This window comes from Polyodon spathula, chromosome 4 (genome assembly GCF_017654505.1).
Source record: "Polyodon spathula isolate WHYD16114869_AA chromosome 4, ASM1765450v1, whole genome shotgun sequence".
NCBI lineage: Eukaryota > Metazoa > Chordata > Actinopteri > Acipenseriformes > Polyodontidae > Polyodon > Polyodon spathula.
In genome coordinates this window covers 89042804-89069909 of record NC_054537.1, presented here as the reverse complement: position 1 = coordinate 89069909, position 27106 = coordinate 89042804, and the positions used below count along the sequence as shown (strand labels likewise).

The 27106-nt window shown below is 34.3% G+C and overlaps 1 protein-coding gene across 1 annotated transcript; it reads left to right on the top strand.

The window, feature by feature from the left end:
* Positions 1-2688: 2688 nt before the first annotated feature.
* LOC121315061 (homeobox protein MOX-2-like) lies at positions 2689-27106 on the top strand. The gene is made up of 3 exons (XM_041248956.1): positions 2689-3473; positions 16467-16639; positions 26379-27106. Exons 1-3 carry the CDS (start codon positions 2975-2977, stop codon positions 26595-26597), a joined length of 891 nt encoding a protein of 296 aa, XP_041104890.1. The 5' UTR covers positions 2689-2974; the 3' UTR covers positions 26598-27106.

Genomic DNA, 27106 nt, shown 5'->3' with positions numbered 1-27106 from the left:
TCCTATATTGAACAACAAAGATATTGTCTCTGTATTGTTTATTTTATTGTATTATAAGAGGAACACATGTGTCGAAGGCTCTTGCTTGTAGTGTTTATTATGTAGAATTTTAGGAAAGATTTCCATCTTTTTTTTTCTCAAACCAAATATTCCAATTTGTTTATTAATTTTTCAGGCCCAAGTCATGCGGACTGATTCCATTTCATGGTGTTTTCCTTGTAATAATATTAGAGTCATAGATGAACATTCAGGCCTGAGTATCTAGAAACTCAAAGAGCTAACAGTGTAGATAAAAAAAAGCTTGTTTTCAGATATGGAACAACTGTTTAATCAAAATAGGTATACGGTATTTTTTAAATGGTAAATAAACTCTGACACCCAAAGACACACAACTGCTGGAAACACACATCTGTCTCATAGTTCAGTAGTGAGAAAAAAGTTGATCTAAGCTCAGCAGAAACAGAGAAACTGTTAAAACTAGTTTATATTACTGTATATAGCCTGCTTTCTATTTTTAGTTTTTGTTAATTAATTGGTTTTAATGCAAAGAAAAATATAATCCTTTTAGTCAATTCGAAGTCAGTTAAAAGCAGCCCCACTTAAAATTGAGTGCTATTTTTTTCCACTCAATTGTTTATTAAACCTTTGACCTATGATCACGTTTAACACACTTGTTAATCACATTCCTTAATTTAGCCACTGTACAACTGTTTTAAAAGCCATTTAAATTTTAAATGCAGCTTGACCCATTAAGTCACTTTTTATTATTTGAGAAGATATATTTAATTACAAAGTGTGTTTTAATATAATGTGGAAATATTTCATAAACTCTTTCAATTTAACTTTTCAAAAGCCATTACACTATTTATGGAAAGCCACTTTACAGTATTTTTGCAAATTTAAACCAAAGCATTATCTTTGCTAAATTACAATGTGTCCAAAAATAAATAAATAATGAAAGCCTTATGAGGCTTTATAAGATGTTCAATGCATAATTTAAAAGGTTCATGAGATGGTTGGGTATTATAAGCAACAATATATAAATAGGCTACTGTTTTACTTTCCTCTGCTGCTGTACAAAATGTGTGCTTTTTGTTCCATTTAAATTGATACAATACAGCTTGCTAGCTATTCATTTTGAATTTTATATGGTATAGCAATGTAATTCAGCACATAGTAATCTCATATTTTATTAATCATATTATTTAACCATGTATAGAAACTTAGTATATATATATATAAATATATATTATATATATATATATATATATATATATATATATTAGATATATATCGTATATTAATTTGGTTTTCAAATTAGCCTGAAACCATTTGCATAACTTGAAACCATTTGCATTACTGAAAGCTGAGTAACTATTACCCTTGCCTCATTTTAATATTATATTATAAAACTACTCCAAAATGTCACCTAATTAACAGGATAGCATGTGTATTTTCATAGGCTGGCATAGTGTTCTTCAACAAAGCTTAAATATACACTGGTATAAAATATAAGAAAATATATATATTTCAAAAATGCATACATTTCAAAGCAAGAATAATCTTTGGTCAGTACGATACATTTTACAATACAATACAGCACTTCTACAGGTTGTTTCTTAATTATTGAAAACATTCTACAGGATGTCGCTATTGTCTATCCCTTAGATTTAGCCACTTGAACAATTACTTTTCTTCGCAGCTACCTACATAACCCAGTTCCTGGAAGCTGTTTGACAGGGACAGGTTTGTGAGAAGGTGATGAGCATGTTATTAGTATCTGTCACCCAGGAACAATAAATCTGCAAGACAACTTACAGTACTGTATACACAACCCCAACCTTACAGCATTCCCCCTACCTGTTTGTGAACAACAAATATTACAGCAATGACAAACAAAATTCCATACAAAAGAAGTGTGTTTCTTCTATGTATTTTAGCAAATTAACCACTTAAAAAATATTATTTGGGTGTACAAGTTATTTTTCAATCCCTAAACACTACAACCGTGCCACACAACACTGTAGATCAGAAGGGTGAAAGAAACCATTAATATGGAATGAATGACTAAATAAACATATAACTTTACAGTGTAGCTAACTGCCCTAATTTGCAATGTACACATACAGATTTTTAACTTACCCATGGGTTTGGGGTGTGGTGTTTCTGCAGGCAGTCAGAGAACAAATATATTAACTATACAGAGCCATAAAATTGCCAACTTCTTCTAAAGATATTTTAAAAAAGATTAAATACAAATAAAAAAGAAAATATGGAATGACATGTTTACACACTTCACATTCAATTTTACAGACCACAAAATATTCTATATTACTGTTGGGAACTATTAATAATACCTTATAAGCTGTACTAACATAGTGGAGGCATAACTGTTCAGAACAGCTAATTAGATATCATATCCTGCAAATTGCTGTCAACCACTGCACAACAAACTTTTCAAATTTAACTTGAAATTATTGAACAGCAACATACTGTACAGGGTTTAAAAAAAACTACTGCACCAAAATAAATCACACTCTTTTCTAATATAAAGCCATTTTAATATTGCAGATTTATTGTAAATGGTGTTTTGGAGGGAGATCACATGCATGTGGTTAGTACTGAGTCTCTGACCCAGCCTCCAGCTCACATTACACACTATTTATAACATCCCCTTAGCTTTCTCTCCCCTTAAAGCAGCTCATTGGAACCCTCTTCTACTGGCTTCAGCCTCCCCTCCTGTCATCTGAGAAACTATTCAGCAGCATATCTTGATATGTGTGTTTATCCAAAGCAGCCTGGCAACTGCTGTGAATGATCTGGATTTTCTGAGCGCTGTTTAAAAAAAACCAAAAAAAAAAAACAAAGTTGGTATCTGCTGTTTTGGAGGCTGAACATATGCGGTGAAAACTGAAAAGGGTGTTGTAGTTTGGATCATCTGAAGTTTTCCTCTGGAACCTGACACTTGCATGCCATGGATCACACACTCTTTGGCTGCCTGCGCAGCCCCCATGCCCCTGCACAGGGCTTGCACCCAGCTTTCTCCCACTCGTCTCTTGCCCTCCACGGAAGATCAGACCATGTGTCCTACCCGGACCTGTCCACCTCCTCGCCATCCTGTATTATAGCTGGATATTCCAACGACGAGGGCTTGTTTGCAAGTCAGCATCACAGAGGGCATCATCAGCAACACCATCAGCAGCAGCACCACCACCAGGCTTTCCAGCCTAACTGGAACATTCCTCAGATGCCCTCTCCCTCAGCTGCCACCAGACATAGCCTCTGCCTTCAGCCCCCAGACTCAGGATCTCCTGATCTGGGGACCAGACCCCCGACCCTGTGTGCCAGCACCCCAAGCCTGGGTACCAGCACCCCAACAGGGGCATCTTGTGTACCAGGGGACTTTGGCAGACAGGCTCTGTCCCCAGCAGAGGCAGAGAAAAGGACTGGCAAAAGGAAAAGTGACAGCTCAGGTAAGACATCAATCTGCATACTGTTAAATATATGCTATGTAAGGTAATGATTCAAGTTGGTATGTTTGCACATATTGTATGCACTTCTAAACTTTATAGTCACAAATTCACAGACATGCTGACTCACAGTAAAACTATCTGCTGTAGAAATGATCTATTCTTCAAAACATCTGTGTGTCTATAAATATACAATGCACAATAAATATACAAATAATACATTTAAAAAAAATACAGAAACAGAAAATCAAATATAGTAGTCTTGAATTGTGTACACAATTATGAGGAGTTAGTTTTGTGTACTTGAAAACTGTGTAAAATGCAGCTTTTTTAAAACAACTGTTTACCCACTTTGTCCTTGTCATTTAATTATATGAGACCCTGATGCTCTACTAATAGTGTTGTAACATTAACGAAAAGCTGAGTCAATTTAAAAGATTGCAGCTTTAGCTGTATTTCACAAAAAACAAAGAAAAACAATAGACTGCATTTAGCTTTCATTCAACTTCCACCTGCTTGGATGTTTGCACTTATACTGCATATCATGGACATGTTTATGCTTTTAATGTAAAGGGTGCATTGTAAAAATTCATGAACAAGTCACTCAGTATCCTGTGAAAGGATCAGTGATGGTCCTTACGATAAAAACCATGCAGCCACAGTATTTAAAAGACTGTTCCTTGTATTGCTGACAAAAAGAAACCTCACTAACAAAAATCATTGTTTTAAAATCATAATTATACAAAAATGATTATTATAGCTTTCATAATTATATTACAAAAATTGTTATACTTATCGGATGGTAGTGCAAGTACAGTATGTAATTTGCTTGTATGCCCTTGCAACTGTGAGTAGGTTACATTATTTTTTAGTGGTACACTGTTCATAAAAAAATAAAATACAAATAAAAAAAGTACTAAATTTCAACTTTTATGTTCCAAACAAATATGCCACGTGTAATTCATTTTAGTTTATGCCTGCATGTCAATTTAAAGAGAGGGCTGTATCTGTAGTGTTCCAGTAGGACTATAATTAATTATAAAAAATTACCATTTTTATATTATTATAATATTATTATAAATATAGTATTATTATTATTATTATTATTATTATTATTATTATTATAATACATAATAATAATACTACTACTAATAATAATACTAATAATAATACCTAATAATAATAATACTAATAATACTACTACTAATACTACTAAATAATAATAATAATAATAATAATAATAATAATAATAATAATAATAATAATAATAAAATATGCGTTATTACTTTTGCCTTACCATGGTTTATGTTTATCATGTTTGCTTTACAATGACTATGATTTTATATACTTTTTTTTTCACTTTGCATGTTATACTGCAGTTAAAAAAATAAATAAAAATGCTAAGATTAAGTATATACAGATAGCTGCCCTGGATCATAATGTTCCCTATAAAGCCATGTTAAAATAAAGAATAAAAAATAAGCAATGTAATAGATGAGTTCCATATCTGTAAGCATTACTTGCCTTTAACTTTAGTAGTTGGCTACTCAAGTAAGTTGTTTTATGCATTTTGTAAATCACAGCATAAAAGCGACATATATTGTTTTGAATAGAATAACAGGCCTATCACATATTATTTAGCTGTACGTTTTCAAACTGTAATGATAAACATGTCTGGAAAATTGGTTATTGCTTTCAAGTGTTTATTAACACACAAAGTAGGGCCTGTTATAGAAAATATACTTAACAGCAGTTTAAATGCTACATAGCTACAAACTAATTTTAACTAGAAAATGTGAACTGAAATTATTACAGCTTTTATTGTCCACATTACAGGATTGAGAGCCCTTAGAAAACACACAAACCCTTAAATTAGCATTCTTAGTTAATTAACAGCAGACTTTGAAAATGAAATGCAGTCTTTAAGTGACTCAAGCTTGTATGAATAGGTTATATGTTCTGTTTCTAATTGCCCTGAGCAAAATCTTAAAGAAGAAAGTTTGTCTGTCTGTCTGTCTGTTCCTTTATGCATTCAGACCCCACAGGAGCCAGTGCAACCAACCTTTGCATGACCTCCTCTTTCATTCAGGGGAATGTCGAGGGCTATGTTTGGATCCAAAATTTTGACTTTATTTAGTAACCCCATTGCTGAATCATTACAGTAGCCATGTATCTTAAATTATTTAGTAACCCCATTGCTGAATCATTACAGTAGCCATGTATCTTAAATTAAAGAGACACACAAAACCAAAAAAAGAAATAAAAAGAATAAAAATAAAAAAATAGCAAAAACCAAAAAATAAAGTTAAAAAAAGGGAATGGGGTCCAAGCGTATTGTGCGACACCATGAGGCTACCGTTCCCCAATTTGTCATTCATGAAATATTGAAATATTGAATGTCGTATGAGGAGATTGATATTGTACCATGACACATGAGACAACAGTTTTATGCCTACTGCTATTTATGTCACTTACCTTCACTGTTTAAATGATGCATTAAAATCACGACACATACATTACTGTACTGCCGATAAGCTGCATACTGGGTTTTAAAAATATTAATTACGCACAATATTTAAATGTAATGCATTAAGAATACCTACGCATAGCAATTTTGTTGAGCAGCATGAGTTCGCATTTTATCAAGCTTCTCGTACTTCGTTGGCTCCTGGTGTCTCAACGGTCAATTGTCAATGAACTGCAAGCAGTAGCTAGAGATTGAGTCATACAAATACGGGGACAGCAAATTGTACCTTGCCTGGGACCTGGCAGAAACATATTGACATATTGGTATCAAATTACAATAAGTGTCTGTCCTCAGTACTAAACACAACAATATTGGTCTCTATTCACACAGATAAAATGTATTAGGATTAAAGCCTGACTATTAATTACATTTGCTATTGTTAAAACTGTCCTGGACTGATATTAGCGTCTTTAAAATAAATCCTGAAAACTGGTATTAGTGATGTGGAGACACACAGCATCATTATGTTTGGTTTTCATAACCGTAATACACAAATGTATACTAACTATGTGACAGTATGATGACCTGCCACTATTTAAATAGATCAAATAGAAACCGTTGATTCAAGTTTACCACTTATTGAAAATACATGCAGTGATTTAAGGCCAAATTATTGATGCAATGAAAGGCTTAATAGTAATATTTGTTAGGATTAAATTATATTAAATTTTTTATTTTATTTTTTTTTTCAAGGGAAGTTGCCTTTCTAATATGCATAGGCTGGGACCAAATCAAAACTTTGACAACCTGCTAATCACACTTAACAAAACCGTATTTAATAGAGTTTTCTGTTTATGAGTAGAAGAAATAAGATACTTACGAAAAAAAGAAAACGCTATTAAATACAGTTTTGTTAAGAGGTTGTCAGAAGGTTGTCAAAGTTTTGATTTGGTCCGGGCAATAGTGTGAATGGTGTGTGATATTTTTTTCTTTTTTTATTAGCTTTTAGTTGCCTACCTATATGTACTGTATATTCTCAGTGCTGTGGAATGGAAGACCCCTCAAAGTCAGTTGCCATATAGAGGCATTGAATTTGCATGTTAATAAACTTAAAACATACCATTTTAATACCTCCTTAAAGGTTTTGCCAAGATTTGATGCCACAATGTGAGAAGTACTTTTTTCCTACACTTAGAAAGATCTGTCGCTTACATCTAAAACAAGTGCACTAAATTGCATTTCCAGTTTACATCAACACAATCTCTAACTATCCATTATATATTGGAAAATTTGAATATTATTTTCAGTTCTGTACTTTTAATCAATTAATGACCACTCATGTTTTTCACAAAATAAAACGTTTGAATAATGATCCTGAATTATTTATAGTTCAGAAGAAAGGGCTTAAAACGAGCATGGCATTTTATCAATGCAGCAACGGCAGTTGATTTAATCTCATGTAAGTGTATGTTAATATCATAGGGATTTAAAAGTTGAGTTAGCAGGCTTTCCTTAACAGATTATTTCTGTGAAAAGGCGGCATTCTTTCAGCTGTTTAATTGTGATCATATATTTTTTTGTCTTAAGTTTTAGCCCATTTTCTATATTACTTTGACATGTCTGTCTGCAAGAACAATCTTTGTCATTAGCAATTTTAAATATATTGTCCAGTATGCATGTAGTAAAAGTTTGTATTTTATTGTTGTATTATATGTCGCCGTACATCCTTGTTTTTATGTTGCAAAGGTTATGTTTTCAGAACTAACTCCTAATTAGATCATGTAAAAGTAATCTCTGTAAATTAAACAGAAATACAATGTACTATTATTATTTTGTTTTATAAATGTATCAGATGTAGTGATACAGTAAAATTGTATTTCTTCTATGGTATTTATTTATTATTAATTTATATGAACAATATTTTACCAGGATAAATGCCCCTGAGATTCAATACTCCTGGAAGGCAGCAGGGCCCACACAACCTAACTGTGACATCCATGCAAATAATACAAAAAACATACTATAAACTACTTGATGAAGTGTTAGATATAATATAATATATATATATCATGATCTATATATATATATTATATATATATTATGAGAGATAATATATAGACGAGATCGAGAGGAGAGAGATCTATTATAGAGAGAGAGAGAGAGAGAGAGAGAGAGAGAGAGAGAGAGAGTGAGTGTGAGTGTGTGTATAACACCAAGGAATAGGTTATTTTTCATGAGAAAGTAGAATTTGCATTACAAAATAGAAATCTTAAGAAGACGTCAATAGTTAGAAAATAATTTGTATATCTTGCATCTAGCTGGTTTGATGAAGAAAGACAATCAGTCTAAAAACATAAACACCACACAGCTGAATATCTAGATACAACTGCCTAATGTCTCAGTAAAACATTTCACTGGAATCTTTGATGTGAGTCCTAAACAGCATAATTAGAATCACGTTTTCTGCAGGCATTCTACATGGAACATAGAGGTATATTTAAGGGGTTCAAATGCTTCCTGTAATGCTTCTTCTAATTAGTGACTATTAATGCTATTATTTGGATCCCAGATTGAGATTCATTATGTAAGACATATTAGTTAATATGTCACATGTAGGGAATCTACCTTCATTATTCAAAGGTCACTTATTAGAACTATGGTGAGTCCCAATTCTTTAAATCAATAATCCAGTAATGAAATGTGAACACACCACATTTAAAAAAAAAATAGAAACCGTTATTGCTTTATTAACAGGTTTTCAGATCCTCTGATATATTTATATTTAGTCTGGTTTGTGTGAAAATGTTTCCATTAGAAATGCTTTTTTGTCAGTTTAAGGGTGCTTTTAAGAAGCACGCCTTCAAATGGTTGCCTCAGATTAGAGCAACTTCATTGCAGGCAACCTGACCTTGCCAGATCAGTTGGGTTTAATATTTTTCCACTGTGTCATCTCATCCTTCTACCCATATACATGTAATAAGCACAGTAGATATTTTGAGATGAAGTGGCACAGTTAGACCACAGTGATAAAGTAATGCACAGTAAAACTTGACATTTAATAATATATGTCACTTGATAAGATTAGACAAACTAATGGTACCACTATTTTCTGTGGATTTCTTTATTTCTGTCTAAAGCTATATTTCTATCGTGGCAATCATATGACTGACAGAATCATAGTTAATAGCTTGAGCGTCTCATGAAATTTGTTTATTTCAAAGAACCTACCTGTTCTGCTATATGTGCAACCTTCCATTACTGTATATAGGACTCCATGAATATGAATCCTGACAACAACAGTGTTAAATCACATTACATTATCCCATTGTCTGATCTGTTTAAGCATTTGTTTGCGTTTTATTTATTTTTTTTTAAATATGATTTTTGTGTTTTACAGATATTTGCTGTTCTGTTCAGACTTTTTGATTTTTTAAATTATTTTTGTGTTTTGCAGATCCTCAGTCGCTGTTCAGACTTGTTTTATACACACACACACACACACACACACACAGTCCTCGAACTTAAGACACAATTGCTTCCTCAAAGCCGCATTGTAAGTCGAAGTGTCTTAATTCGAAGCACATTTTCCCAAAGGAACAATGTTATAAACTGGGGTTACGTTCCTGACTCATCGGCCAGATAATATAGTTTTACAAAAATGACCCGTTATATTTTACTCGTGCAAATATTTATTTAACTCTTTACACTTAGCCAGGGGTACACGCATATTACTCAGGCATCTATATGGCTTGCTTAAAAGTACAGACTAGGGGCTTTGCAATGACATATCCAGTGTGTGTATGCGGTACTCCTAGACGGAACTACGATCGTCTGAAGTTAAGCGTCATCATGTGACAGAGTTCACAGTTTAGGTTTCGCTTTGAGTCCATTGCTCTTATCAGACATTGCTAAGGGGTAATAATGCAAAATAGTCGTAAGTGCTGTGCATCGTAAGTCGAAGCGTCATAAGTCGAGGATCCCCTGTATATTATTTTTGTGTATTTTGCAGATCCTCAGTGCTCAGTGCTCTGTGCTGATTTGTTGTTTTAATTCCTAATTAGCTGTGCCATAGATTTTATTTTTATTTTAGTAATACCTGTTTGCGATCAAGGTAGATTAATAACAGAATTGAAACTTGAATCAGATTAAACAGGTATTTTGTATTCACATGAATTTACTTGATTTAAAAAAAAAAAAATCATGAAACAAGGCTTGGCTATTGGATGACATAATCTCAAATGTCTTAATGTGAGATGATTTGCTATAGGATTTAGTGCAGCAAACATTTAGCAGTGTAGCTGTTATTAAACAGATGTATATCTACAGAACTGATTTAAACATTTAAGTAATAATCATGAGAAGTGATTCAACCAAAAATAAAGATACAGGTAAATCAGACTTGCTATAGCTGAAAATGGCACATCTGCTGCAAATTATTGGCAAATATATAGTATATACTGGCCAACCCAGGCCTGGGTGGATTTTGGAATAAAACTACTAAGTAAATGAAGTGTTTTTCTTATTTTTTGTTAGCAGTCATTTTCACAAGCATCCTGGTCGACAGTTATTGCCTGTGTGCACACATTGCTCTAAACTCACTGTATGCATTGATACAATGCTGCTTTGTTACACATTGCACTCTAGTTTCATTTCTAGGCTAATGTGTTCCAACTATAGTGTCAATGTATAAAAAGCAGCCCCTGCAGCTTACACTAAATACATATTCAGGAATCAATTTATTTTACTGACCACCTTTTAGTTAGTGAACAATTGACAGCTAGTTTACTAAAATGTTTTATGTAAATGTGTTTCAATTTGTTTAAAGACAAACTAGTTTAAAAGTTTATAAATACATGAACTAACCATGAAAAACAATGATTTGGTTGTAATAGTTAAAAACTAAAATAATTTACAGTTTGTTACTCGGATAGGACTACCAAAAACTAAGTGAATAAATACATTATACAACAATTTTTGAAGGACCATGTGATAGATTTTGGTTTCATGTGGAAGCATCCTACAACACTATACAAAGAAAAAAAGATTAGAGCAGCTATGAACAAAAGCTAACTAAAACCCAAAGTAAAGGTACTCCCTAAAGAGCAGTATGGATGATGACATACTCATCATACATGTCAACATTGAGTTTTCAAAATAAGCTTGTTTAAATTTGAAATCGTAGTGGCCTGAATTAAAGTGAATACCTACATAAGACAAAAACATACAGCTATACCACTTTATTACTTGGTAGAAAGACTGTGATATGCTGCTCCTTCTAATTGCTTTTAAAAAGGAAAAAAAAAAAAAAAAACCATGACATGGTTCAAATCAAATCCTCTCTTGGCCCCTGTGGTTCTTATTGTAGGTGGCTGATTTGGTAACAGCCAGTGCTTTGTAAACATGTCCACTGTAATTGATTTTGCACATCAGCAAAGCATACACAGCTTCCTATGTAACTTTCCTCATACAACAAACCTAAAGGATGAGCTATGGCACCTAATTTATAACAAGAAACAAAGTCCATCATATAAAAATTAAAACATAAAGCCAAAATGCACAACATGGTATTGCAGCATTATTAATTACACTGTACATATGTGATGGATCACTAATGCCACTGTCAGTAACATTTCACTGTCAACTATCTTCTATTTTAAACCACCAAAATATTGCTGTATATTAACACATTATCAGTTAATTTGAATTTCTAAAGCAATGACGCTGAAATTACCAATAAACACCTTTAACTATTTATGTGACTTTTAGACTTTTCGGCAGAATACTTTGCAATTTGTGAGTCTGGGAACATGCCAACTATGAGGCGCTGGTTCAGACAAAAGTCTGTCAAACATGGTGAGTAAAGAGTCATGTTTTCGGTGTGCAAGGAATGTTTTGGTGAGGGAGGGGTCAGATAATGCTGTATTAAGGGTCCTGTTTCAGCATACAATGAATCAGGTTGCTACACAAAGGATTATGGGATATATACAGCTTGAGAGAAATGTTTCTATTGAGTCAATGGAGCCATCTCATATTTCGCTGGTTTTACTTTGTAGATTTTTGCTATGTTAAAAAAAAAATGCATCAAAGTTTTGAAGTACATTTCACTTTTGCCCAAGGTTTCTTGAAGAAAACTGCAACATTGACAAATTATGACAGTATGTAATTATTATGAGCACAGTCCCATATTGTTATGCATATGCATTGTTTGACCTCTCGCTGTAACTTGATTCATTGCGTGTCGAAACATGACCCTTCACTCACTGTGTTTGACAGACTTTTGTCTGAAACGTCACCTCATAGTCTAATACAGATTTGCTAAACTAGTTGCATGTAAAGGCCTTTGTATATGAGACTTTCTTGATGTCCGTTTTTCCTTTGGCAATGAAAGATCTTATTAATTGAAGTACTCATTTTCTGAACACCACTGTCTTTTTGCTGTTTTTGTTATCTCTCATGCTTACCACAAACACCATTCTTTCCCCCAGGTCCCACCTTTAAAATCAGTCCTGCACAGTTTACATATAGTATGCCTTTTTTCAAAATATGTTAGGATTATATGAGAACATGTTGTTGTCCAAGAAGCTTGACAGTTTCATCAATATTTATACATTTTTTTTACCAGGATGGCTTATCGCACGCACAGCCATCATAGGCTCAAATAATATATCTTTTTTTTTTTATCTTGATCTGCAACAATGTTCAAATGTGAACAGAAAAGTTTAATAAACCTAAGATAGCACTTTAGGTTATACAGTATTAATAGTAATGTAATTACATGGTAATAACCAGGTACATTTAAATGGTTCTTGCTTGACATTTTAACTAATTGCATGGCTATAGCCTTTTGAATTACATTTTATTATTTGATCTAATTACACACAACACCCTGTAGTTCCTATGTAATTACACACTTGTTCCACCCATTGCTACTATTCATGGGAAGGAACTGTTAGTAGTTACATGGTTATTATTATGTTATTGCTTGGTTATGTACAGCATGTCCAGTAATTTAAAGTGCTAGCACTATGTGTATATCACTAATACTTATTTATCATTTCAAAGTATGTAATGGTTAGATAATGAATTAACAGTTAGTCAATTAGTAACACAAGTTAATGTGCCTACATAATAAGATGTCATTGGCATGCTAAATTGAATTCTAAACTACATTATCAACAGTGCTTGGTTTTAAAACCATGTATTAAAGTTAGTGTAAGCTACTGCTGTTGGACCTAAGTGAAGTTCTTTTTGTAAGGTCTTAGGCTGCATTCACACCGGGTCATTTTCAAACAGACTTGGTCTTGTTCATTTCGTTGAAACAATGTATCAATTTGCTTGCTGTTCACTTATCTGCGAGCAAAGGGAAAGTTTGTTTGGATGCGAGCTAAAGTTAGTTTTTCGGGTTCTTTTCCATTTTTGTTTTTCCAGGACCGAGGTCATTTGTGTTCACAACGTTGTGTCCAAACACACTCGGCTCATTTGTATGGTGTGTGAGCTGGATGTTTACAATATCCTGTAAGGCATATTCAAATATGGCAGCTATTGATTTATTGCTCTGGTTTTTAACAGCGTGTTTTAGACTTATTACTGTGGAAGAAAGAACTGGGGGAGCACTTTGATGTTTTGATATTTAATTAATCTATTGCTTGAATACCAAACGACAGTAAACTCAATTCTGCACTGTTCTCCTACTGTCGGCATTCAACAAAGTAATTTGAGAAATATTTTTGTGAGTTCTGTCCCGTTAGCCTTGGATTTTGGTGGCTGATTAAATCAGAGCTTTAGTTTCTCATACTGTCCATTCAGTTTAGGTTTACCAGATTTCCATAGTGAAAAAATGAGAAGTTTTTTTTTTTTTTTTCCACTCACTGACGCCATAGCAATGCTGAATTCATTCAAATAACAGTGTATATTAACTACAATAATAAAAATTAAACACTGGGTGTATTTATTGCAGATCACAACAAATCATTATATCGTTTATATTGCCATCTAATCAAAGCATGTTAAATGTACAAAAATCCAGATTAGAAAAAAACAGATCACCTATTACACACTATTATTTTATTTGTGCATGGCGCAAGCACACCCTAATAAATTACTCTTCTATTAACATGCTGAGCACACTGATACAGTTTTATATGTAAAAATAAATAAATAAAACAACAGCAAAACTGGGTCGATTGAACAATTTTACTGTTTCAAAACAGTAAAAATTAAGGCTTGATATCTAACCTAGTTACACAAGACATTTTGTTTTTGCTGTACTCGTTTCCTCATAATATGAACTAAACTACAAGCAAAATGTTTACTTCCGAGGGAGGTTACCTTATATAGTGTGTTTATGTGCAAAAGGACTGAGTCCAGCAGTTGTCACATTAAGGTTTAGCAAGCGAGTCAGATTTGGTGCTTTTGTCAAATGGACCGAGACCAGTTTTTTAGGTGGACTCGGTATGGTTTGTTTCCCAAGCGGACTTTGTTGTTCACACTTCACACCAAACGTAGTGAACAGTACAGAGTGTGGACCAAACCCTCTATACCGACCCAGTGTAAACACAGCCTTAAAACCATGAGTGAAATCTGCTTCTGTGGTCCCAAGGCCTGGAGGATATATTTGTTGTAAGAGGGGGCAAATACACTCATAAACATATGCCATCTGCTTTGGAATCAACAGCCTAAAGTATATGATCAAGCATTGACATTAGCACTCTATAATTACCAGACAAAACAAATTTCAATAATGAAATAAAAGTTCTAGACTGACACAACATGGCATGGACCCGTCAACAACTCCATCCCCTACTAAATATAATGACACTGCAGAGTTAATACAGGCTCGCTGTCAGAACTAAAGTTCATTTCTTATGTCATTTTTAATAAAAAATATCTTAGCATTTTGCTAGATTGTTTCTGTTTTTAAATTCAAGTGAATATTTATATTATTGAAAGAAGTTTAGATCACATGTACAGATCATGAACCCAGTTTCTACTATATGTTCAACCAGATTGTTTTAAACAAAGTAAAAACATTTTTACAACAGTAACATCTTTTTTCTATTCTATGATATATGTTACATAAAAAATACAGTTCTAAAATGATTTCATATAAAAAGTGTATATAATAAATATTTGTAATGTGGCTTTTGTGTTTCTATTAGATGTTCAAAAGCACTCTTCTTACCCAACAATTGTGTTTGGTTATTGCTCTCTAATTGTGGTTTGGGATGTAAAGTTAGGAGATAATCTATAAGAAATCTACAATCTATAAAGACAACAATATGGATATACACCTAGAATTACTAACAAAGTTATATTTAATTTTCATGAGTAATAGAAAGCTTGACATACTTTATAATGTGCAGAGGGATTTTTCTGTGTTTACAGGAAGAGTTTTTTTATTGTTTGTGCTTGATGCCCCTGTCTTGATACTGTCCCACACGTGACATTGAATTACCTATCAAACTTTAACCTTGTTCTTTCAAACATATGTTGTATCCACTGGGCCCTAACCTCAAGGGGGGGTTACAATAGCAGTAGTGTTTGAATGAGGTCAGTGTTTTATAGGTCACTCTGTGCGGCATGTTGAGATCCTCAAGAATGAACTGTTTTGCAAAAATGATGGATTTCTAGTGGGAATTTCCCTTAAACTGATGCTATCTTATAACATTAACTGTCCTCTGTCCTCTGCTTTTAAGGTGTCTATCATGATTACAACAAACAAGCAGCTCTGCTGTGTCTTTTGTACCCACTTGGATAACACTGTAGATCAGTACTTCCCAAGACTGCGGTTTGCACTATGCTCCAGTACAGTAACTGTGTTCAGTCAGCAGAGCAGTTAGATGGAACATGCTGACAGTCATACGTTGGATTACATCAGTACTTTGGATTTTAACCACTACTCCAACATTACAATTGAAAAATACAAAATCATGAATGGATAACCTTTTTAATATCTATAAAAGCATAACAAATAAACATAAAAAGATATCTCAAAAAATGCAATATATATATATATATATATATATATATATATATTATATATATATATATATATATATATATATATATATATATATATATTAAAAGCAGTGTGATTTATTGTGATGTTAGGAGTCTTGGTTTTTTGGAATCATAAAAAGGGGGAAATTATAATGAAATACATGTTACTACTTTTTCCCCACTGAAAATTATAAGTCAATTTATTCTTAACTGAAAAATATAAAAAAGCTTATACCATACTGAAGTTATAAAAACAATTAATTCCACACTGAACAATATAAAAGCCAATGTATGATGTGACTACAGCTGCTACAACCCAGTTGCACATGTTCAGAATCACACATCTCAAAGCCCCTTGCAACCAGTTAAAGTGTGTATAAACAATACCTAAATAATAAACCTGATTGACAACCCTAATTGTTTCACTTACCTGATTTTCTTTCTTCCTTCCCTCTTTTCATGCATGCACTTGTAGTTTATCACATTACGCTTGAGATGGTTGCTGGAAAATGTTCTGTTTCTAATTTCAGACTCCCAAGACGGGAACTGCAAGTCAGATGTGAGCAACAAACCCAGGAAAGAAAGGACAGCTTTTACCAAGGAACAGATCAGAGAGCTTGAAGCAGAATTCGCCCATCACAATTACTTGACAAGGCTGAGAAGATATGAAATAGCTGTTAACCTAGATCTCACGGAAAGACAGGTACGATTAATATTTACAATAACAATCATGTAAAGGTGAGTAGTCAGAAGCTCTCCTGCAACCTTCAGTTCTCCTAAGTTTTATTGTGGGGAATTGCTGCAGTGAGTCAGTGTAATTAGACATTCTAAATTGGGGAGAAAATTAGAGTAAAATAATTGGGCACACTAAATTTAACACAAATACATAAATAATGCAACAATAAATGAATACATTATTACATGTCCATGTGAATTTGAGTTATTTTGCCTGTGACTCAAATTCACATGGTCCTACAAAACTTCAACCGTGAAAATGTCTTTTTCACATTGTTGTTTGAAAGGAAGGAATTATGCCATTACAATATAATATTCTCCTACCACATGTATTTAACCCATTTCTCAGTTGATAATCCCATGCTATGAACTTGACTGAACTCTAACTCTGGAAGATTAATAGTCCCTAGGAACTCCTTACCCATTCCATCCCAATGCCAAGGCCGTTAAAGCTGCAGATGGTGGCCAGATTTTTATTCAGGAAGACACAGCGAGGGTATATATTATTGACCTTAGAATACATTCTCAAATCCCCAAGATGAAAAGGTAAAAACTGTTATTTTACATTTTGGTACCTATATAGTGCCTTCTCTTCAATGTAAGCTGAAGAGACTTCCTTTACAATTTTAGTCAAGTAAAAAAAGGCCATATGTTTTCTATTTGAACAAAATACTTACTCTAAGTAAGTGGCGGTTCAGTCTGAGAAAACATGTGTATACCAGCATAAACTGGCAAAAGAAAAGCAGCTGAAAAAAATGCCAAAAGCCATATTTCTTCCTTTCTGTTCAAGATACAGTAGCAAACATTTACTGGTAGTTTCATTGAAGAATTTCTTATCAGTATTTATATGTTGCTCTTTCATATTATTCTGCACTTTCTTATTCCACAACTTCTTGGCTCTTCTTTCAGCCAGGTAAGTCAGGAAGAGCAAAGCTCTGTCTAGCACATCAACTAGCTTCTCCTAGAGGAAATATAGAATTACAAGAACAAACCCCCAGTGCTTAATCTCTAGAAGCTAATGCGTGTTTCTCATTGTCTGTAATTATTCCCTTACAATGTTTCTTTACAGTTTTTTCATTAATATTAATTATGACTACTACTAATTGTAATGGAAATATATGTATAGTAGCAAATGAGACATTTGTTCTAGACATTAACATGACATAACATGAGTAAGGCCTGTCAGTTGGCCTCCTAAATATATTCATACACCTATGGCCAAACGTTTTGCATCACTTAGAAATTTAAGATAGAGATATAATTAAAAAAACAAAAACTGTATGAACATAATATAGATCATTTATTTCATATAATCTTTTGTTGCAAGAGTCCCATAAGCTACACTAGTAGTACAGTATTTGACGTTAAATTTCGAAATGTCACATTTTATTTGTCTGTTTTTTGTTAAGCATATGGAAAACTACAAAGCAGTATGTAATTCAATAAGTTAACGTAACATTATTCAGCAGGTTTCATTGGACTTTATGAAGCAAAATTAGTTAATGCTATAGGGTGATGCAAAATGTTTCGCTATAGCTGTACATATCTGGATCCTGTAGCTAGGTTTGTGTGGTTATGTGTTGACTATACTCCTACAGTGGCTTGCGAAAGTATTGACCCCTCTTGGCATTTTTCCTATTTTGTTGCCTTAAAACCTGGAATTAAAATTGATTTTTTGGGGGTTTGTATCATTTGATTTACTTAACATGCCTACCACTTTGAAGATGCAAAATATTTTTTATTGTGAAACAAACAAGAAATAAGACAAAAAAACTGAAAACTTGAGCCTGCATAAGTATTCACCCCCCCAAAGTCAATACTTTGTAGAGCCACCTTTTGCAGCAATTACAGCTGCAAGTCTCTTGGGATATGTATCTATAAGCTTGGCACATCTAGCCACTGGAATTTTTGCCCATTCCTCAAGGCAAAACTGCTCCAGCTCCTTCAAGCTGGATGGGTTCCGCTGATGTACAGCAATCTTTAAGTCATACCACAGATTCTCAATTGGATTGAGGTGTGGGCTTTGACTAGGCCATTCCAAGACATTAAAATGTTTCCCCTTAAACCACTCGAGTGTTGCTTTAGCAGTATGCTTAAGGTCATTGTCCTGCTGGAAGGTGAACCTCCGCCCCAGTCTCAAATCTCTGGAAGAGTGAAACAGGTTTCCCTCAAGAATTTCCCTGTATTTAGCGCCATTCATCATTCCTTCAATTCTGACCAGTTTCACAGTCCCTGCCAATGAAAAACATCCCCACAGCATGATGCTGCCACCACCATGCTTCACTGTGGGGATGGTGTTCTTTACACCTGAGCGGTGTTGGGTTTGCGCCAGACATAGCGTTTTCCTTGATGGCCAGAAAGCTCAATTTTAGTCTCATCTGACCAGAGTACCTTTTTCCATATGTTTGGGGAGTCTCCCACATGCCTTTTGGCGAACACCAAACGTGTTTGCTTATTTTTTTCTTTAAGCAATGGCTTTTTTCTGGCCACTCTTCCGTAAAGCCCAGCTCTGTGGAGTGTACGGCTTATAGTGGTCTTATGGACAGATACTCCAGTCTCCACTGTGGAGCTTTGCAGCTCCTTCAGGGTTATCTTTGGTCTCTTTGTTGCCTCTCTGATTAATGCGCTCCTTGCCTGGTCCGTGAGTTTTGGTGGGTGGCCCTCTCTTGCCAGGTTTGTTGTGGTGCGATATTCTTTCCATTTTTTAATAATGGCTTTAATGGTGCTCCGTGGGATGTTTAAAGTTTCAGATATTTTTTTATAACCCAACCCTGATCTGTATTTCTCCACAACTTTGTCCCTGACCTGTTTGGAGAGCTCCTTGGTCTTCATGGTGCCGCTTGCTTGGTGGTGCCCCTTGCTTAGTGGTGTTGCAGACTCTGGTGCCTTTCAGAACAGGTGTATATATACTGAGATCATGTGACACTTAGGTTGCACACAGGTGGACTTTATTTAACTAATTATGTGACTTCTGAAGGTAATTGGTTGCACCAGATCTTGTTTAGAGGCTTAATAGCAAAGGGGGTGAATACATATGCACGCACCACTTTTCCATTATTTATTTTTTTGAATTTTTTGAAACAAGTTATTTTTTTCATTTCACTTCACCAATTTGGACTATTTTGTGTATGTCCATTACATGAAATCCAAATAAAAATCAATTTTAATTCCAGGTTGTAAGGCAACAAAATAGGAAAAATGCCAAGGGGGGTCAATACTTTCGCAAGCCACTGTAGAAAGATTCCCTAAGCAAGACCCAAAATAGACTACAGATTGCCTACTGTGGCATGTTACTTATAGCAATAGCTTCAAATATTTATTTGAGGACACTGAGATTTTGAAAGGTTGCTAGTGCCCTTCAATTGCACCACCGTCTGTATCTTTTTTATTGGGTGACCTATCTATCTATAAATTAAACAACAAAAAAAAACTGTAGCCTCATGGTAATTTGCACAAACTGCAAATGCATGGGACACTATCATGTGATTCAACAAAAGTCCACATGTTCGTAAGTACTGTATGTGTTCTGTTTGCATTTACTGTTTATTTGTACAGCTGAAACAAAAAGGAAGACATCAAGGTTGATAACAAAGTTATGAAAATCCAATGTGCATTTATTCCCTTAAAAATTATGTAAAAACTCCAGGGAGGGTTTCATTAAGTGGGACAAATGTTTTTACAAACTTGACTCAGGCAAATTTTACTGACTGGTTTCAGTCTGCTGTGTTGAATGAATATTTTCTATACATTTATCCAGCTCTGAATGGTTAAAATATGTATTTCACAAAATCTTTTAAATAAATAATCATAATAGTATATAACAACAAAAAAGACCAACTTGCAAGTTTGTGGCGAGCAGGAGAAAGAATCACCGGTCCTTTGATTAATGTTTAAATACTTGACAGAAAAGACTGGACTAATTGAGTAGGAAATGTACAGCACACCTAAAAGTAGCTGAAGAGCTAGAAATGTCATAAATATTTGTTTTTGGTGTTCTAGGTCAAAACCTTAACCTGTCGCTGTGGTATTTACAATCAATAAGCCATGAATCATCAAAACCCAACATAAATGCTCAGGTTATCGAATTACTCTCTAACCCCATGATCACAGGGGCACGGCAGAGTGCTCCTTAAAATAAATCAGACGGGACAAACCTTTCCCAAAGTCCCGGGGAGATGCACAACACAGGGTCATGTCAGCGTCAACCTTTTTAAGCAACAGCTTAATCATCAGAAATACTAAACAACTTGTCGACTAAGGGAAAGAAGGAAAAGTTTGAAGCCAGAGAGCAGATGTGCCTAATATATCAGTCTGTAATTGCTGCTATACAAATAGCTGCCAAATGCAAACATTATAATCTTCCTCTCCACATATTGGGCCTGAATTTGGAAAGGGGTTTAATTTTTAACTGGAAATAGCAACATCTGCTGATATCTGCCTGTATTCTAACGTGATCCTTTGTTTTATGCACCAGAGGATCACAGTTCATACAGAATTTACTGTGGTTCTAAATGAATATGTAATGAGCATTTAAGCAGTTTTGTCTCTCAAAATAATACTTCTGGTTCAACTGCGTTAGGAAATTTTATATAAACATAATCGAAAATTGTACCAAACCTGCGGAAAAATGAGTCAAAACACAAGTGCAAACACAAGGGCAAATTCTAATTTCCATTCAGCCTTACTAATTGTTTAATTAGGACAACGTAAAAAAAACAAACAAAAAACATGATAGGAACAAATTATGGGAGTTATAGGTTCGAAAGGAGGTATAACTACAGTGTACAAAAATGAAAATGAATGAAAACTTTTTTTTTGGATATACGCAAAAGGTTTAAATTAATAATTTAGCATTTATTTCAGGACACTTAGGCCCAGATTTATAAAAGGATTGTGCATGTTTTACAACCGTAAAACGGTCACTGAGGGTTCTGAATTCTTGGATGGGATTTATAAAATGCAATGGCATAAACACGCAATTAACAAGTGATTTGCGGGAGCTTGTCTGTAGCAAGAAGGAGACATCATTTTCAAGGACAAAGAAATATTTAATAACATTTTGCAAAGAGCTAATTTTTTAGCCCTTCTGATCAAGTCAGTTTGTAAATTACAGTTCCGGTCTTGGTTTTGTAAGGAAGCCATTTTTCATTCGGAGCACCTCTTTTTTTTAAAAGAAGTTTGTCGATCTTTAAACCGTTTTACCACTCGGGTCAAGGTGACAAAGATTCAAAGATGTACCTAAAGACATGATCCCCGATGTAGAGATCCTTAAATCATCTAGCATGGTCACTTCTTTATTAACCTATATTAATGGTTTTATTTTATGAGCATTTAGCATAAATGATTCATATTATTAGAGTTATTTAAAGTATATATAAATACTTATAACTGTCATATTTGAAGTATAAATTCTCTTACGACATTATCCTCTTATTCAAGTTATTTATGTATTAATTTGTATTCAAACCGGGGTGTCCTGGGGAAAAAGTAGACCGTGAAAAAAATGGATCAAAGTCTAGAAATTAAAGGGGAGGTTCCACTGTTTCTAAGGTTTATACATGGATTTCTGTACTAGGGCTACATCTAGGAATTTAGTAGATCGAGCCCAGGGAATAAATAGATTGGATATATTAACAAAATATAAATACTTGTAAATGGATTTTATAAGTATAAATTTTCATAAATAAGTAGATTGGACGTATTTGACAGTATAACGATAGATAAGAGAATGCTGTAATATACATTAACAATAAATACATAATTTAAAATTAAGTTTGTAAATGTAATTTGTATGTCTGTTTAACAAACGTTATTGCAACTCAGTTTTTGATAGATATTTAAAGTGCCATACGTTTTTCATTTAGTAAATGAGTTGTGTGACTCCAAGAGAAGATTTAAAAAAAAATGTTGGTACGAACTATAGTCTCCTGGAGTTATCATTGTAAAATTGTATTATGCATTATAGCTGTAAGGCACAACCAATCACGTTTACGAAACCTATGACATGTTAGATTGGGAAATAAAACACTCACTTTATTTCCCAACCTAAGCTAGATAGATGACAACATTCCTGTTCCTGTTCTAATTTAGCTGTCATGTTGAGTTCTTCTAGTCTCTTATTTTTCTTTAAAACTGGGATGGTAACGTTTAGTCTTTGTAAACTGTGATAGTTACTGCTAGGGCTACTGACAAAATAATATAAGCAATACTAATAATACTGTATGATTGTATGTCATTAGAATATATTACTGAAACATTTTAATTTCGATTAAAGATTGACAACATTTTGACGTGTAAAGCCTTTTAATAATATACAGTGAATAAATTTTTGTGATCACACATCAACTACAGCCTACATCTGACTAACGACATTTTTAAATACAGACCAGCAGAAAAAAGCTGGCAAACATTTAACACTTTAGTCCAGGTATAAAGATATAGCAGAAAAGTTTGCATCACACATTTTACAGACAGAAAATAAATAAATAAAACCAAGAAAGAGGTGTGTGAACACATTACCACACGATCTGGCAAATAAAATGATCAGATAGAAAATGCTGAGTGCAGTTAACTTCCTCTTTAATCAAATAGCTGCTGTGCCTTCTTTTTACCTTGCTGCGCTTGTGTGAGCTACTTTTTCCCTAGTCTACTTTTTCTCTGACACCGGTACCGTATTGTTTTGCAAACTCCAATTTTAAATACATGTTTCATAGCTTACATGACAAAACAGAAAGTCTGCAAATAGAGAATATAGAAGCCATGTAAAAAAAGGTTCTTAGAAGCACCTAAAAAGGTATCCCCCATAGTGGTGAAGCAATGTTCTAACGAGAGCCTTTACTACTTAGACTGTAGGCAAAAGAACAGTGGAGGAGATTAAGAAAAGATGGAACAGTATTCTGAGGTGCGCGAAAGAAAGTCTCATACTCCTACTAATAGTCTCATTAAACTCCTCAGTTAGAGCTGAGACTGGCAGATGCAGTATCCCTTTACCATACAGTCTCAATCTGCTGAGACAGCATGGAACTCCTAACCATTTCCTGATGTATGAATTGATTAATGCTTCCAGCTTCTCTACTGTTGTCAAGGAAATCTCATACACAGTGAGTAGCCACAGCAGTCTTGGCAGTAGACCAAACTGAAAGCACCAGAGTTTAAGTTTGCCCAGTAAAGTGCTGCTGTCTATGCTCTTCAACTCTTCCACTGCTTGTTGTCTCACTTTTCCCAAACAAACTGTGTCCTTTAGGTCCTCATCATACCATCTCCCAAAAATTTTCACAGGCTTCTCAGACAGTGTTGGTATTGCCTCACCGTTAATATAGAACCTCTTTTCCATTACTTTACATTTAATTATAGAGATGCTCCTTGACTTACTGGGCTTGAATTGCATTTGTGCCCATTCAGTGTTATTGATTAGTTTGCCCAAAAACCGATTAGTGCAGGCTACTGTTGTAGTCATGATTGTCATGTCATTGGTTGCAGTATGCTCCAATTGGTGGCAGTCGCAATTCAGAAGCCAAACATTCTCCTCCCACTACCCATTTTGATGTCCTAATAATTACTTCCATTGCCATGGTACAAGCCAGTGGAGAAATGGTACATCCTGCACTATTCCAATTTCTAGACATTGCCATGTAGTGTTGAATTCTAAAGTAGAAAAACAAAATTGTAAATCTCCAAGTATGCTTTCATTAAGTTTGTTATTGTCCTCAGTATACTAAAAAAATCAAACGCTGCCCAAAGAAACTCACTGGTACTGAACCGTATGTATTAACTAAATCCAGGAATGTCACATGAAGCTACTTCCTCTCCTTAGCTGTTTGAGTTTGCTGCCAGATCACATTGGTGTGCTCTAAGCATCCTGGGAAAGTTGCAATACCGGCTTTCTGTACTGAAGTGTCTAGTTCTTAAATAGGTAAGCTATCAATCTCTGAGCAACAATGCTGAAGAAAATCTTGCCTTCCACGTTTAACAGGGAAATAGGTCAAAAGTGACCAATACTTGTATAATCTTTTTCTTTGGATATAAAGACCCCACCTGCTTGATGCCATGCTCGTGGTACAACCTGTTTTTCCCGTTCTACTTTCATCAGTTTCCACAGGATTCGTAGAACACCAGGGGACTCTTGTATACTCTGTACATAACTCCATTAGGCCCAGGAGATGATGACCCTTGCCTTTTTCACAGCTTGCTATACTTCTTTCCACTTAGGTGCACAGTCCTCCATTTGGTATTCTGGTGGAGTGATAGGTGGGATGTCTGAAGAAATCGACATAGGCTCCTGCCTTTTTTAATTTGTGTGCATTTCCTCTACCTATCTCTCCAGCTAAGACATAGTTGCTTTTAGTGTGCCATTTTTCTCCCTGGTGAATAACTTCTTTGCAAATTTGAATGGGTCTTTATAAAAGTTAATTCTTGCACGCCTTTGTGTAGCGTTTCCGTAGGCGCTCAGCTCTGCGCAGTGTTGCAACCTTGTCTTTTATGACCCTTTGTAATAGATTGAGTGCCTCCTTCTGACTTTGTTCTGCTCTCCTCCACTGGTTCCTCAGCTGCCTCCTTTCTCTAACTAAGCATTCAATCTCCTGCTGCTGTCTAGACAGGAATAGTTTGTAATTTATCCTTTCTTTTTTCCCACTCAACAATACTGTATTGTTAAACTGAAGACGGTCCCTGAAAAGAAATGAAAGCTAACTTACTTTAAGGAATGTATTGCATTTATTGTATGTTCATCCACAACTTTAAACACTCAATTATAAATCCTAGTTAAAACTAAAAGCAACTATGCACAGTTCTACTCCAATACCATGTTTATATTAGGTGGATGGTTTGGTCATTTTATTTAAAAGCATATGTCTGCAACGTATTTATTACCACATTAACATGATGCTGAAGTTGACTTCTTATTCGCTAATATCTTCGATAATATCTATTATAATAATTATGATTACTACTGATTATGTTTATTAATTATTATTACTATTATTATTATTATTATTCATTATTCCAAATGTAACTAAAATTGAATAAGTAAGTGGGCCCTGGGGTATTTTAGGGGATAAATCGTCTCAGGATGCTCATTTCAAAGTTAATCCAAACACAGGGGGAACCCCTGTATGTCTGAATCGGGAAATACAGGGGTGCAGAAAAAAGTCAGATCTCCTTTGAAATAACCCCCCATTATATAGTGTTTTGGTTACTCTATTTCAAAGAAGCCATGGGAAACCATTTTTCAGCACTTAGTATTTTAAAGATGAGAAAATATGTTGAGGATTTGTTTTTATAAATAACTGAATTATTTGCTTTGTTTGAGAAATACATCTGGAACATAACACTTGGTATAGTGATTTATTTGATATTATAATAATAAAGACATTGTAACTAAAATCCCCTCCCCTTTTAGATGTTATTGTGTGCTTGTGGTAAAAAGGGTTACATTATTTTAAATGTATTTTTCTGTAAAGGAAAACCAAATCTGAATGGCAGAGTCTGCCCAAGCATGTCAATACTAATTTGAACTTCCTTTATTTAAATGAAAGTCGTGATTACTAATTCAGTTCTTCATAGCTTTTTGATCAATATTTCTTGTGGAATACAGCTAGGAATAAGTGCGCTTACACTACTTAATGTAATCACATTTAATGTGCGAGCTGAACCAGAGAACACAGGAACCGTGTGACCCTTTCTCATATTACTTTCCTGTTTTCTTCCAGGTAAAGGTTTGGTTTCAGAACCGGAGAATGAAGTGGAAGCGAGTGAAAGGAGGCCAGCAAGGAGCTGTAGCTCTAGAAAAAGAACTTGTGAATGTGAAAAAGGGAAGGCTGCTTCCGTCCGAGTTCTCAGGGATGGCAGGGGTCCACCATTCTGCAGATTCCTTAGCAAACGAGGATAGTCGTGACAGTGATCACAGCTCCGAGCATGCGCACTTATGACACGCCACTGAAACCAGCATCCATACTCAGGAAAGACGTGTAACAAAGGATAAACCTGTCTATAAAAAAATAATGAAAAAAATACTTTGTATAAATGTACAAAAAGAGAGAAAATGATAGCTATTTCTAAAAAACAAAAAAAAAAAAAAAAAAAAAACAGGGCTGTAAAGTCTGTTTTGCTTATATTAGAAACCCGGGAAAGTGCCTTCAAATTGCAGAATCCGAAGAGGTCAATGTCTTTTGAACATTCCATATTTTGTTCTATTCAATGACAATGGGCAGGTTTATGCTTTGGCTTGCGCTGTTTAAAACATGCCTTTACCATGTTTGACTGTCTGACAGTTATGTAGTAATAATAATAAAAAAAAAAAACAGGCGCAGCAAATACTTGTTCAGCTAAAACTAAAAATGTAATAATTCTGTATATAAGTATCAGTTTTCTTATCTTCACACAAACAATAATTTCCTATTTGCATTATACCAATCCATAAAGTAATAAAAAATGTTAT